At 36.7% G+C, this 15,356-nt stretch overlaps 2 protein-coding genes across 2 annotated transcripts; one reads left to right on the top strand and one right to left on the bottom strand.

Annotated features, from left to right (window-relative positions):
• Positions 1–1,869: 1,869 nt before the first annotated feature.
• On the bottom strand, positions 1,870–2,485 carry LOC110726588. Its single transcript, XM_021906068.1, has 2 exons — positions 2,366–2,485; positions 1,870–2,286 (listed from the first exon to the last, which is right to left on the bottom strand). Exons 1-2 carry the CDS (start codon positions 2,483–2,485, stop codon positions 1,870–1,872), a joined length of 537 nt encoding a protein of 178 aa, XP_021761760.1.
• Positions 2,486–9,763: 7,278 nt separating this feature from the next.
• Positions 9,764–14,039, top strand: LOC110726587 (ankyrin-1-like). Its single transcript, XM_021906067.1, has 6 exons — positions 9,764–9,870; positions 9,963–10,516; positions 10,599–11,065; positions 11,166–11,481; positions 11,649–12,142; positions 13,989–14,039. Exons 1-6 carry the CDS (start codon positions 9,764–9,766, stop codon positions 14,037–14,039), a joined length of 1,989 nt encoding a protein of 662 aa, XP_021761759.1.
• The last annotated feature ends 1,317 nt before the right edge of the window (positions 14,040–15,356 follow it).

The following is a 15,356-nucleotide window of genomic DNA, read 5'->3' as shown; positions in this document are numbered from 1 at the left end:
GGCCCTATTCACTTCACTATATTTAGTAAAAATCAGTAATTATAAAGAAGAAATATAATTGAAAATCGGTAAAAATAATTTCTGTTCAGTAAAATTAATTTCAGTTTAGTAAAAATAATTTCAGTTCAGTAAAAATAATTTCAGTTCATCAAAATAAATTTCAGTTTAGTAAAAATAATTTCAGTTCAGCAAAAATAAGGAGAAAATGAATAGGGCCTAGCTAACTTTCACTCACTATAGCTAAGATCGATTAGATATCTAATCATTTAAAGAAAGAAACTTTATTAAAAAAAAAGTGTAAATGACTATTATTTAAATTGGTGTAACTTTTATTCATATCGGGGTAACTTTTACTTATTTTGGAATAACTTTTTATTATTTTAGGACAACTATTTCAGGGTATTCGACAATGGATGTACAATTTTTATTTGCCCGATTTTTTTTTTTTCTTTAGAAGTTTGAGTTTTTAAAATTAAAATATACTGCGTATATCAAACAATTCTATACCAAAATTTTAGATATCCAATCAATAAGTACGTATGTAAAGTTCTATATAAACGTTACCCACTATGAACAAAAGTTTACCTAATATAAATTAACGTTTTCTATGCTTTAATGATGAATGCACTCTCTATAAAAGAGTAAAAATCAAATGCTAGTGAGTGAAAATAATTTTATTACCTTTATAAATGTTATCTCGTTGCTTATTTGTATTAAAATCATGAGAAATTCTAAATCAATATTTGATATAGTCTTCTATGACTATAATAAATAAAGTAAAGGAATAAATAAAATAAATGTTTTTAAAATGAAATTGACCGTAATGCCCTTGATATAGTCATAGAAGACTATATCAGATATTGATTTAGAATTTCTCTTAAAATCATATCACCTTTAGAGTTACCTATAGAAAATTAAAAGTCACTCCAAAATCGGCTAAATGTTACACCAAAAAATGTTCAATTGACACTAATACTAATGTAAAATGGGGGTACACCTAATTTTTTACGAAAGTAAGCTTAATTGGCAAACAATTTACCAATCTAGACGTGTGGCCAAACTATTTACGAAACTGAGCTTCTGACATAAAACGCTGCCTCGGTCAGCGTTTTACCTTTGGTTATTATTTTTTTTTTATAAAATTTCGTATTATGTGAAATACAAATTTAAAAAAAAAAAATTGGAAATACAGTAAAACGCTGACTCAGTCAGCGTTTTTCTTGTATCCATAACAGAGAAAAACGCTGACTGAGTCAGCGTTTTTCACCTAAGCATAAAACGCTGCCTCAGTCAGCATTTTATCTGCTGGCTGAAGGCAGCAACAGCAGGCCCTCAACAGCAGCCAGTGCAGCTCCCTTCCACATCCACCAACACCACCACCCTCCTCCTCCACATCCTCCACCACCCTCCTCCTCCACATCCACCACCACCATCACCCTCCTCCTCCACATCCACCACCACCACCCTCCTCCTCCACATCCACCACCACCATCACCCTCCTCCTCCACATCCACCACCACCCTCCTCCTCCATATCCACCACCCTCCTCCTCCAAATCCACCACATCCACCACCCTCCTCCTCCACATCCACCACCACCATCACCCTCCTCCTCCACATCCTCCAACACCTCCACCACCCTCCCCCTCCACATCCACCACCTCCACCACCCATCCTCCTCCACATCCACCACCTCCACATCCACAATTTATTTTGAACGAAATGAGTCAAACGTGGACAAATAAGGAATTTGAAATTCAAACAAGACATAAATTCATTCAAATAATTATTAAAATAATAATGCAATGTAAGTGTTATGTGCAACAAACTAGAGAAGGTCATTACAGCAAATAAATCAGATAATTCTATCCTATTTTGACTCATCAATTTGGTGTAACGGCTCTCTATCCTGTATGTCCACTCTCGGCCTTTGACGACGGCTGTAGTGACGGACCGTGGTAAATGGGTTCGGGCGTACTGGCGGAGTCAGCTGGCTAGAAGATGGGTCATCAGGATGACGTAGGGGCGCGGAACTGCGAATGTCGTACTCCTCTGCGCCCGTGAATGACGAAGGATCACCCCCACAGCTACTCTGGCCAGCCTCGAACTGTGAGTGACTAGAGTGGCCGCCATGATCGTCCCGGGGGTGGACGAGATAGGCGTGACCATATCTCTGCAAGGTAGCCATGCCCATATCTCGCACCCGCTCGACCTGTGCTCTAGGCGGCTCAGGTATGCCTGGAAGGACGTCCGACAGTGCGTCAACCATCGCCGTCATATCCAACGCCTGCAGTAATTAAGGATGAATTAGTTGAATGATATACAAATTTAAAATTGATAAAGATAAGTTAATCAAATACACTTACATATCCCCTGATCACGTCAAAGGATGGATGGTAATGTGCGGATGGCGGTGTGTAGCTGGGGTTGATGAAACGCCGTGTAATCCGCATGTACCACTCCATGTATGGTTCGTATGGATCCATAACGTCGTGGATGGGGTCACCAGTGACGACGAACTCCAACCGTCGATGCCACAAGTCAATGTACTGGGCATGCTCCGTCCGCCAGTTCCTGTCGCTCTTTCCCCGACGGTCAATGCGGTGCAGCCGGGCACTAGTGTCACACTGCTGGGGGACAGTCTGTCGTAGTCCAAACTATCGCATGACTCGATCTGGTAGGTGACCCTCGACGACCTCAAAACAGATTAGGGGGACCCTAGAACGCCACTGCGTCTGATGATCTAGCAGATGTGGAGGCATGGCAGCAACTAAATCAGCTTCATACGGGTCCCATGTCATCTGCGATAACACATAAAAATTAACATAATAAACAGGTTAGTGCATATTAAATATGTTAAGAGTATACATAATAAATAACAATTTCATAAACAAATTAAAGATTTCACCTGATCCTCGGTCAGTCGATCAAGGGCGTCTCGGTAGTACGGCAGGCCCCTCGCCGCATGCGCATATGTCAGCTTGGGGACCGCCCATCTGCAAGCGTACGCCTCGTCAGCGGAAGGCCGTGGTGGAGGAATGTACCGCTCATACTGCTGGTCCTGATCCTGCTGCCCCTGACGATGTATAGCAGGCCTACCTGGCTTGCCTACATGGATGTGCTCCCAAGACCAATACTGGAAATCAACACACAAAACTAGGTTAATTGTAAACTAAGTAAGAACTTTCCGAATTAAATTGTTAACAGATAGGTAGGTTACCTGAAGCAAAAATAACGGTCCGCTGATCTCACGAGAACCCCGGCGGGATGCTCTACACAGATGGTGATACAACATCGCCAGACAAGCACTGCCCCAGCTGTAGCCACGAATATGCTCCCAGTCGTGGTCTACCAGCTGCAGGTAAATGATCTGTAAATGGCTGCCACTCTTGCCACCGAACAACACACCCGAGATGAGCAGAAAAAGGTACGCTCGAGCATGTCTCGCAATAGTGGCCTCATCAGCACCATCAGGCAACACACGAAAAGTGTCGCGTATCCAGCCGGTCCTCAATCCGCCGCCCCTGATATCGTCCGGTCCTGGCTGAACCCCGAGAACCTGAGCTACATAATCGGGGGGATCGGCCAACGCAGATCCAGACACCGGACTCCCATGAATGGGAAGCCGTGTGAGTATCGCAACGTCACGGTCGCCTCCCCAACAGGTAGATGGAAGGAGTGCGTCTCCTGCCTCCATCTCTCCACAAGCGCAGTAACAAGCGCTGGGTCGACCTCTCTGAACGCCATCCGATGTATACCCATGAAGCCAGCGTACTCCACGAAAGGCAGAATGCGGGGATCGATAACCTAATCGCCAAGGAACGCAACAGTGTAGTGCCTGCATGTCAGTATGCCCGCCGGATCAACCGACTGACTCCAAATGTCAACGCTACGATGTGTGTCATGTAGTGTAAGGACAGAAGGGTCAGTGGGTCCGGGTGTCCTATCTCGGGTGTCCATGGTATCTGTTCATAAACAGTTATAATCTAACAATTATAAAGTAAAAATTACATATAAGCGATAACAAAATACAGAATTTCAAATCTCATACTTCAATCTAAAAATCCAACTGTTACAATCATTTGAAATGTAGAAATACAATAACCGTACTATTCTACTACATCACTCTAGATAACAGAAAAAATAAAAAATTAGTGCCCGGTCGATCTAGAGGGACACGATCTCTTGTTGTGACCCTGCTGGTGACAGAGGCCGCATTTGCTCGCGGGACGGTTGGTCTTATCCATTTCATTGCGTATGCGTCTTGACTTAGGGCGACCTTGTCCTCGTACCATGCTGTTGTCGAGAATGAGTTTAGGCCCTCCATTTTCTCTCCATGTCGTCTCACAAGGGATAGGCCAGAATTGGGGAGCATATGTGTTTGCGTAGGCCTCTGATTGCAGTACCCGATCCACCCATGACCGCTCTGATATCGAATACTTCACACAAACTGCTAGAACATGAGAACATGGGAGGTGGAAGATCCGTGGTTTATTGCATGTGCACGTTCTTAACTGAAAGTTAACAGTATGTCTATGGCCTCCTTTTCTACCAATTCTATCTCCCCTCTTTGTTTCAACTTGATATATATGCAGTCGACGGTTATACGCTTCCACTTTGTGATATCTAGCCTTTGCAATGTTTTTCTCCATAATGGATGTGACTTTGGGGGAGTATGCAAGTCCTTGTTCAAATCTAGTCTGAGATAATTCCCTTCTATCAGTGAAATATTTATTGACTATGTGGAATGTTAATTCAACAAGGGACATGATAGGTAGAAATCGAGCACCCTTCAACACATTGTTAAATGTTTCTGAGAAGTTCGTAGTACATATCCCATATCTACGACCAGCATCGTGAAACAAAGACCACATAGGCAAGGGCACTTGGACAATATACTATATGGCCTTGGTACACGCCTGATCGATCAAACTCATATCAGCTACCAGTTTTCTTTCCTGCCTTTGGTACGCAGCAGCCTTGAACATATCTCTCATGTCGTTTCTTCGCACGTGAGTCTTCAAGTTAGAAGCCAAGTGCCGAACACAAAACCTGTGATAGGCTCGCGGATCAGTGAATCCAACGTTAGGGTCATTCATTGCTGCAATGATCCCAACATGTCGATCAAATATAACACAGAGGCCATCCCGTTGAGTGACATGAACCCGAATGCAGCCCAGAAACCAAGACCAGCTGGAAATGTTTTCCCCTTCGACTATCGCAAATGCAAGCGGAAATACTTGGAAGTTTGCATCCACACCTGTATCAACCAACAATGTTCCTTTAAATTTCCCGTACAAATGCGTCCCATCGATATAGATGACAGACATACAATGTTTAAAATCTTCAACACAAGGGCCGAAGGCCCAAAATACTCGTTCAAACACTTCCATGTTGCTGTAATAAACATCGTCTACCAGAGCTTTGTGTTTCCATACAACAACAGTTCCCGGGTTTGATTGTTTGAGTGCTTCCATGAAGTGCGGAAGTCGGCCATAAGAACTCTCCCAATCTCCAAATACTCTTCAGCTATGGCTTTCTCCCTAACATACCATGCTCTTCGATAAGTAACGTCGAACTGAAAATGCTTGGATATGAGTTCCTGTATAAATTCAACTTTCAAGCATGGATCTTTCTGCACAAAAGACTTCACAAAATCGGAAATTAAGGATGAATCCAAGTGTGCATGATCTGTAGATAACACTTCAGTGACACAGGTGTCCCGGTGCGGGCCTTTGTATGTGACTATGGTAAAGGTATCTGAGTGCTCACTTTTTTTGGTGCCTCGTAGCGACCAACCACAATTCTTCTTGCACCGCAGATGAAGGACCTTCTCATTCGAGGTCACTGTGGTGTAGAATTGGTTCCTTTGTATAGAATACTTCTTCACCATTTCCTGAAGCATTTTCTTAGATTCAAAGAACATACCCTTCTCAAACTCCCCCCCGATCACAAATGTTGTATGACTACCTGATTCGGCCCAATAGTGATCAACCTAATAATTCTCATTTACTTGACTTAACCAAGGAATAGGAGTTCTAACCATGGCCTCCCCACCTTCCATGTCTGTAGAATCAACATCCATGTTATCCAGAATTGGTTCCTCCTCTCCGCTCTCAGCCTCATCATTTGTTTCCCGGAGCGCATCATACAGAGACAACTCGTTATTCGCCATATGTTGTAGATTTTCAAGATGATTCACCAATGGTTGAGACGGTGATGTATGATCATCATGCTACGTAGGTGAATAACTTTGGAGTTGCATGGGAGAAGATATAACTGTGTTCGATGTCGAAGGCCCAGATTGGCCAAACATTGTTGTAGATGTTCCACCATATACAGGTGAAGCTATATGTGAACTCAACGGCATCTGGAACCGATCATCATGAAGCAGTCTGGTGAAGGACCCCATCCCATATTCAGTTGATGGAATGTCTTGTGAGGGCATTCGGAAGGACTCTGTGTAACCGGAAAAATAGGTAGCTTGTTGATCTGGTCGAGTACTTTGTTGCGTACACGCAGACACTATTTCTACATATATCTCATGTGGATAACCCCTCATTAAAACAGCGCTCCTCAAAGCTTTCAAATGTCTATCGTTAGAACAAGGTAACACTTGAACCGCATTATTAGTCTCAAACCTCATTTGAATGTTAAGTTGTACATTCATTCGGTTTAAGCCGATAATGCTATGAACCTCGTTCATCAGATCGTTGAAAGTCATGTCTGGTCCAAGTGGCAATGGTTCCATATTTCTACCACTATACTGGACATTCGGTCCATCAGACACAAATTCACCCCTCCATCGGCATAACAAAGCTGCGTTTTGTGCAGCCATATTCTATACAACAACCAAAAACACATCTTAATTGCATGCAATCTCCACCAATTCGCACAATAACAACCAAGAAATTCACACTACAAACATAATTAACCATCATTGTTCCAATTCACATAACAACCAAAACAAAGTACACAACGAACATATTCACACTAACAACCAACGTATTCTACATAACATAATTTTCGTAATTAAACGACAATGTAGGCTATTTTATCAAATTAAAACAACAATTTCATCAACAATATCAACAATTTCATCAACATTTTCAACATTTTTACCAAACATTTCCACAATTTCATCATAAACTTTCTTACTAAACTAACATCAATTTAGGGCTTTTATACTAAACTATTATCAAATTACAACAAACTAACTTAGAATTATCAACATAATTATCAATTTACATCAAACTAACTTAGAATAATCAACAACATTATCAAATTAAAACAATGTACTATATAATTATCAAACTAACCTAGGTTTTAAAATTTTAAAAACAAATAAGTGAGAAGTACCAAAAATGTGATTATAAAGAAGAGGAGAGGCGCGGCGGCAGCAGGCAGCAGGCGGCGGCGGCAGCGGCAGCGACGACGACGGCAGAGCTTTGAGGAAGAGTGAGTTTGAGTTTTTAGTTTTGAGGAAGAGTGAATGCGTTGCGTCTGTCTAGAAGAATATACCAGGCAAAACCGCTGACTGAGGCAGCGTGTTTCTAGTATTAATGAAACGCTGCCTCAGTCAGCGTTTTAAGGCCTGTTATAGCCTAACACGAAAACGCTGACTGAGGCAGCGTTTTTGTGTATTTCAGTTTTTTTTATTTTTTATTTTTTATTTTGTATTTCACAAAATACATAATTCAAAACAAATTAAATAAATAAAAATGAGGAAAAACGCTGACCGAGGCAGCGTTTTACCTCAGAAGCTTAGTTTCGTAAATAGTTTGGCCACGCGTCTATATTCGTAAATAGTTTACTAATAAGGCTTAGTTTCGTAAAAAATCCTAATTCAATGATATATCCAACTAATAAAAGGTGGACAAATTTGGTGAAGCTGGACGTTAGAATTTTTAACTTGAAACAACAAATGAAAGAAATTGCAATTTTGTTACTTTGGAATCACAAATTCTTGATTAAGGCTAACAAATTTGTCAAAAACTTTACAAACTTGATTGTCACAAAAGTTCAAGACATATTTGATTATTAAGCCTTTCATATATCGACTTTTAGAAAAAAAGAAATTAACTATACATCATAGTCTCAAAGATATATTAGCTGTGAACATGTATTTATTACCGTCTCCGTTTTATATTATTTGCAACTTTAAACCCGCACGAACTTTTAGATAAAATTTATTTATGAGTGTAAATGGAAAGAAGAAAATACGGATACATATGATAAAAAGAGAGATCGAAAGAAATGACAACTTAAAAAAGAAAGAAAATATCTATTGCATGTAGTATCCATTTTTGACAAAAATTACAAATAATATGTTAGTATGATGTCTACTACAAGAGGGGGGTGAATTGTAATTTATAAAAAAATATGAACTTTATGAGGAAATTAAACTAATTATAAAAGGAGAGAACACACGAGATGGCTTTTCGAATTATTTCACTATGCAAAAACTCATTTACAACTGTGATTCAGCCTACACTTAAGTTCTTCTAGGAACTCAAGTATCCCAACTAGGGTCTCTCAACCATAGCTTTACACTCGCTGTGATTCGACTCTGAATCACTTATACTTTGTGATAGACTCACTCAAGCCTCACAATTACAACTCTCACAAACCCCAGTCCCAATACAAAAGTAATTACAGACTTTCCTAATGCACTTAGAAAGATTAAAGCAGGAAGGAACTCAGGTCTAACACTTTGAAAACTTAACGCTCAGAAAACTAAATTGTTTTTCCACACTTAAATCAGATTCGTTGATAGCTTTTTATAGAGAGAAGGAAAGTCTCAATCTTTCTTCCCACTCCTCCCATTAACCACGTTCTACCTTAACTTTGGAAGTTAAGAACGTTGGATAGGAAGTGGGAAGTGGATCTCCCTGACTTTCCTCTCAATCCATCAACGTTGTTTCCTTGAAAATAGGCAGCCAGTTTAACTTGGTCAAAAATCAGTTTGAAGGATAATTATTAAAAAAAAAAAAATTATTATTAAAAAGATGTTTTAAAAAAAAACTTTTAAATAATTATTTAATTTTAAAATAATAAACTTATCTTTTAAATCAAAGAATTATTTATCTTTTATTTATTTGCAAAATATATCTTTTCAAAACTGATTTTATTCTATCCTTATTTCAAGGACTTTAAAACTGATTTAAACTTTACGTTAAAATCTTTTTCTGATTACGACATTAAGTTCCTTACGAAACACAAGGTTCCTTACTAAGTTCCTCTACACATTAATACTCTAGTGCTTACAGAGAATCTAAGACTGGACTTTGATCTTTTTTCTTGAAAGCTTGCATATTCATCATCAAGACTTCCAATCTATTTGCTCCTACTCCGGAACATGTTGTTTGTACCTGAATCTTTTTATTTTACCAAGACTTAACACACAACATTAGTCGAAGTTTGTTTTGTTATGTCAATCATCAAAATACTAAGAGGGTCAACATAATATCAAAAAGGTAATATAATAATTCTTTTGTAAAAACAAAAACAAATCCTACTCGATCACTACGTGACGAATATTATATGATTGAGCAAGCTAAGGTCTCTAGCTAGACTAAGCTAACTAGTAGTATAAAGTGCGAAGAAGAAACCACTTAAAAATGGTTAATTAAAAAGCACACATTCTTTTTGAGTTGCACTTACACAAACAATTACTTCTTCTAGTAGTTTATCGTGATACAGAATTTTATTTTTTTTATTTATTTTTATAGAAGAAACACACACACACTTAAAAAAAAATAAAAATGAATCGAGGTGATGATAGTGGGAAACTTTTCAAGGCTGCGTTGAACGGCGACGTGAGCCATATTGAGGAAGCACTAAGTGAGGAAATTGAAAATAGTAATGAAGAGTATTTTCTGAGGACAACCGACATAAAACAACAAAATATTCTTCACATAGCAATCTTATATCAGCAAGATGCTTTTATTAAAAAAGTTGTAGGGGGGTTATTTTTGCGAAGATCAGCAATAGACAAGCTGATCTATCAGGCAAAGACAAAGACAAAGATACCCCTCTTCATGTTGTAGCAGAGGAGGGAAACATCAAGATTTTGAAGCTGCTCATTGAATATGAAAAGGGGAAGCAGGAGTCGAAGGCGTCGGCGGGTTCGTGTTCGAGTTTGCAGAACAAAGACGGCAACACGCCATTGCATGTTGCACTTCTTAACCGCAATGTTGAAGTTACTGAATTGTTGGCGAAGCATTATCCTGAGATGGCTGGTGTAACCAACCATGATGGAAACACCCCTCTTCATCTTGCGGCAGAGTTGAGCAATGCTAGCGTTTTCGTTCAGTTCCTTGCTGAATATGAGAATTGGCAGCAGATGTGGAGGTTGCAGAATGAAGAAGGTAACACAGCATTACATGTTGCAATAATCAATAACAGGTTCAAGATTGCTACATTATTGCTGGAACGTGATCATGAGCTTGCTAGTCTTACCAACAAAGCCAAGGAGACGCCTCTTCATCTTGCAATTATCGAACAACAAATTTTTGGTAACTACTCCATCTCTATATCTCACTAATACAGATATATTTATATATTTTGAAACAATATTAATAGCATTAATATATTCAGAAAATAAATTCAGAAACCTGGCCATTATGGATTCGGATCTTGAGAATGCCGTAAAAATTGGTGACTTGAACTTCCTAAAGAACGCGCGAGAAAAAGAAATAGATAATGGCGAATATTTTGTGGGGCAAAACCTCTTTGATGGAGACAATATCCTTCACATAGCTGTCCAATTAAAGCATTATGAATTCATAAAAGAAATTACAAGAAAGAGGTTATCGCCAAGATCAATAATCAGTAAACTGATGAGTCAGAGTAACAATGACGGTAATTCTCCTCTTCATGTCGCCGCAAAGGTGTGTGACGACATCCCCTTTTTTAAGTTGCTCTTAGAGTATGATGAGCATGATGGGCAGTTTGAGATGAAGAATGCAAACGGTTTCACGCCCTTTCATGTTGCAATTCTCAATAACAAGCTTAAAATTGCGTGCTGTTTTATGCCTAGTCCTCTTTTTAGTTTGAGGTTTATGGTATTAATACTTATGATACTAGTTTAATAGAATTGTTGGTGGAGAAAGATAGCACTGTGACGTGTTGGCATGACAGTGACGGCTATACACCTCTGCATAGAGCGGCTTTCCTCACCGCGAGTTTTTTTGTGCAAGTTGCCGGGAGTCTGCAAAGTTGGCTGATGAAAATTATGGCAAAACCATCCTACACTGGATGATAGATAGGATACCTACCTTGCAAAAAGGCAGAGAGCGGCTAAAACTTAAAGAAATTGAAGACCTTGTGGAATTTAAGGATTATCAAGGAAATAAACCATTAGATTTAGCTTGGAAATTTAACTTTAAAGTGGTGCGAGTCTTATTAGATAAATCACTGCGATCAAAAGGAAAAGTTGATGACAAAGATAGTAGTTCAACCTCTCACCTTCAACGACCAAGTGATTTCGATCACCAGGAATGATTTTCATCGTTATGCCTTCTTTTTTCCATATATAATATGATCGATTACCAATACATAGAAAGTTGCTAAAAAGAAGCGATGATAATTAAATTAAATTAGATTTAGCTTTGAAATTGAGCTTTAAATTGGTGCGACTTCATGAAGCACTCAAAGCAAATCATATTTTACCACTTTATTCGAACGACATATTGGATGATGTCGGCACCATTATTGGTAATGAGGATCTTACCCCGAACTTGAGAGCTGTTCAAGCTGGTAACGTACAGATAGTTAAGGTATTGGATGATCTTAACAAAGAAGGGTCGGAAAAGGTTGACAAAGATGGGCGGACACTCTGGCACATGTTAGTGAATCAACCATCATCCATGACGCGGAAACTTTTAGAAGATTTTGCAAAAAAACAATATGTGATAGATTTGTTGAAAAAGACTGACAACAAGGGTAAAACGGCATTGCATCTGGCGCTTGAATCTCGACTCTTTACCCATGCTCGTCTCTTTATGCAGTGCTCACCATTTGATCATAAAGAATTATCTCCTAAGCAGTTGGAATTTATAAAAGAACTTCTAGAAATAAAAGACGGAGATGGTGTCACTCCCGGCGACCAATTAGCATCTATTCCAGACCTTCCACGAGACGTAAGTACACTTCTACCGTACCATACTAATTAATTACTTATATATTATGATAATACGGAGTAGTTATTGAGTCAATTTTAACAAAAGTCCACATGAATGTGTTTTTCCTTAGATATAGTACACAAAAGAAGGTCAAATGAGAAGTGGTGAATAATGTAATAGTCAAACGGGTCAAATAAAAATAATTGCAAAAACTATGCTATGCAATTATGCCACCTAGACTTCTATACTGGATTGTTTAAGCCTTTTTTATTTCTTATAAAAAAAAATTATTATTTAAACATTGTTTTTTAATTATAAGCGTGTAACTTTTAATAAATCAAGTACTTGTTACGTGCATCTTCATTACTAGTAGTTTTAAGTTTTATATAAGACGACTTAATTTTGTGCTTGCCATCTTACGCTTATCATCGTTGCTCTTTTCTCCCAACTCTCCTTCCGCATGTCAAGGGTTGATTCAAATTTTGGTTTTTGAAAATTGAGTCTAATATGATGTAAATTTTACAATAGTCATTTGAAACATGAATATCAAAATTTTTAAATTTGGTGAATTTTGATTAATGGATTGCTTGATTTTTTTAATGCCTTAATTAATTAAAAATTATTTTTTCTAATTTCTAAAATTCAATATTCTAAAAGTCATTATATACTAATAATTTTAATTTTCAAAAATCTTTATTTTTTTCATAATTAATTTCTGAAATGAAATTAAAAAACAAAATCAGAAAATCAAAATTAAAAAATATTCTTCATTGTTCTTCATCCAAAATCAAAATTATCTTCAAACATTTGTCAATTTCGTTCATCAATCCGCTCCACAATTTCACGTTTTCGTCTCGGTTTAACCATTTCGTTCATCAATTCATTCAAATCGTTTCATTGTCCCGAAATTCGATAATTAGTGATTCATTTTGCAAATTTTCTAGAACAATGTCTTCGTAAGATATTTCGTTAGATTATTGAAGAAATAACGAATGAAATCGTTAGAAATAATGAATGAAATCGTTAGACTAATGACTATCTAATTTCACCGTTTCTCTTTTCTCTTAACTCTCCTTCTGCAGGTCAAGGGTTGTTTTTTTGTATGTACTAGTTTGGTATTCGGATTTTGGTTTCGAAAAAATGAGTCCAATTTGATACAAAATTTCTCAAAATCTAATCCGAGCCAATTTGAAATAGATTATGGTGGTTGGGGTCTAAGTTGAACTCCAAATTAAATTAAACTAGAAGTGATCAACTATGGCTCGGCCCGATTTTTCCAAAAGTCGGGCGGATTTGAGCGGATTATATATGGCTAGACTCTAGTCTAGGCATCTTAGCCTACACCCCTCCCTAAACTCATCGTTTAACACCCCTTCCCCAAATACTCACTTTTACAGTAACTACATAGTAATATCCGTACTATTTCCCCCACCCCATATATACATAAGAAAAAAAAACCATTATCATTTCACTTTCTCTCTCCTCACCCATTTTCTACATTTTCTCTCTCTACATCTATTTTTTGCATTTTCAAATATGAAATTTCTATAAATTTGTGACAAATTATCAAAAAAAATTGTTCAGTTACTACATAATTCAACTAATCAAGGTCGAAATTCAAAGGAGTAAGTGATTTTGTTCATATTTAGTTCAAAAAAGAATATAAATGAACCCTAGTTTTAGTAATTTTTTTGTTGCAATTGTGTTACAGGATCATCATCGAAGTATAAAACATAGAAAAAGATTATGAACTATTGCATTTTAGTAATTTTTACTAATTTTCGTTTAAAAACTAGTAATCTGAACAAGTAGCTTTTCATTTTTGGGTATGAACTATGAAGTATTCTCTCTTTTTTTTGGGCAGTTGAAGGAAATAGTTTCAGAGAAGAACATCAAAGAATCTGGAGAAAAGTAAACATTAATTGAATTAGTTTGTAGCGTTTCTTTTTTACTGAATGTTCATTTTCGTTTCAATAAATGTTCATTTATATACTAGTATACAATCATTCACATGTTAATAGATGATTAATATAAATATATTACTACATTTATATATCACAACATAGTCATTGTATTAATGTTAATTCTTTTTCATAGTTTGGAGTGGAAAATTATTACTACATAGTCATTGTATATATAAATGTCATTCTTTTTCATAGTTTGGAGTGGAAAGTGATTTTAGATGAATATTCGGTTGTATTTTGGTAGATGTTCAATCGCATAAAAGTATATGGTTTTCACATATTAATATACGATTACTAGAATTTTGATAAATATTTATATTTTGGTCATCTTCTTCAAATATTTCATGCTCGGTTAAATTTTGAGTTTCAACATATGTCTTTTTCAGATGGATGTATGATAAATCACATATTGATAGCTTCAAGTGTTATTTACGTATATATTTCATGTTCATCGATTGATATCTTTCATAGGCATTTTTAAACTAATGCATGTTCATTTATATATTAATAGATGTACATTTTCATATTCAATTATGTAAATATGTTCATTATTGTATTAATAGTTGTTCATTCCATATTAATAGATGATCAATTCTACAAATATATATGTTCATTTATATATTAATATATGTTCATTTCCATATCGATCATTTCAATTGTTATATTTTCATATTCATATGAAAATTGGTTCATTTCAACACTTATTCTTGCTCAAATCTAACTAAAAAAATCTTGTTTTTGTCGATTAGTTAAACAAAGAATCGTGGATATTTAGCAAGGAAAAAAAAGAAAGATTAGACGACAAAAATAAGGAAATCAAGAATGCATGGATTCGCGCAACATCAATATGTGTAGAATTGAATTGTATATTTAATATTCAATAGTTTAATTTTTGGTGATATACAATTTCTATTTGATTTTAATAAGAAGGATATAAACTATTTGTTTCCCAAAGTATTATTACAAATCACATCGTTCAAAAGCAAACATTTAAATAGTATATATATAATACTAATATTTTTTTACGACTTTGAACCATCATTCACTAACTATATTAGAATATGTTCATAAACACACCTTAACGATCAATAGGAAACTGTACAAAAGTTAAACATTCAGTTCTTGTATCAAGTCACTCATAGGATCTAATATTTCTACACTTATTATCTTTATAACCCCTTATTAGAACAAATAAATCCTTTCATAAAAAATGAGCCATCCTTTCGCCTCTTACTCCTCCTAACTCTGATCCCAAACCTTTCATAAAA

Source organism: Chenopodium quinoa, unplaced genomic scaffold (assembly GCF_001683475.1).
Source record: "Chenopodium quinoa cultivar QQ74 unplaced genomic scaffold, ASM168347v1, whole genome shotgun sequence".
Classification (NCBI taxonomy): domain Eukaryota; kingdom Viridiplantae; phylum Streptophyta; class Magnoliopsida; order Caryophyllales; family Amaranthaceae; genus Chenopodium; species Chenopodium quinoa.
The sequence above is the reverse complement of the archived record's forward strand: the minus strand, read 5'-3'. Positions and strand labels throughout refer to the sequence as shown.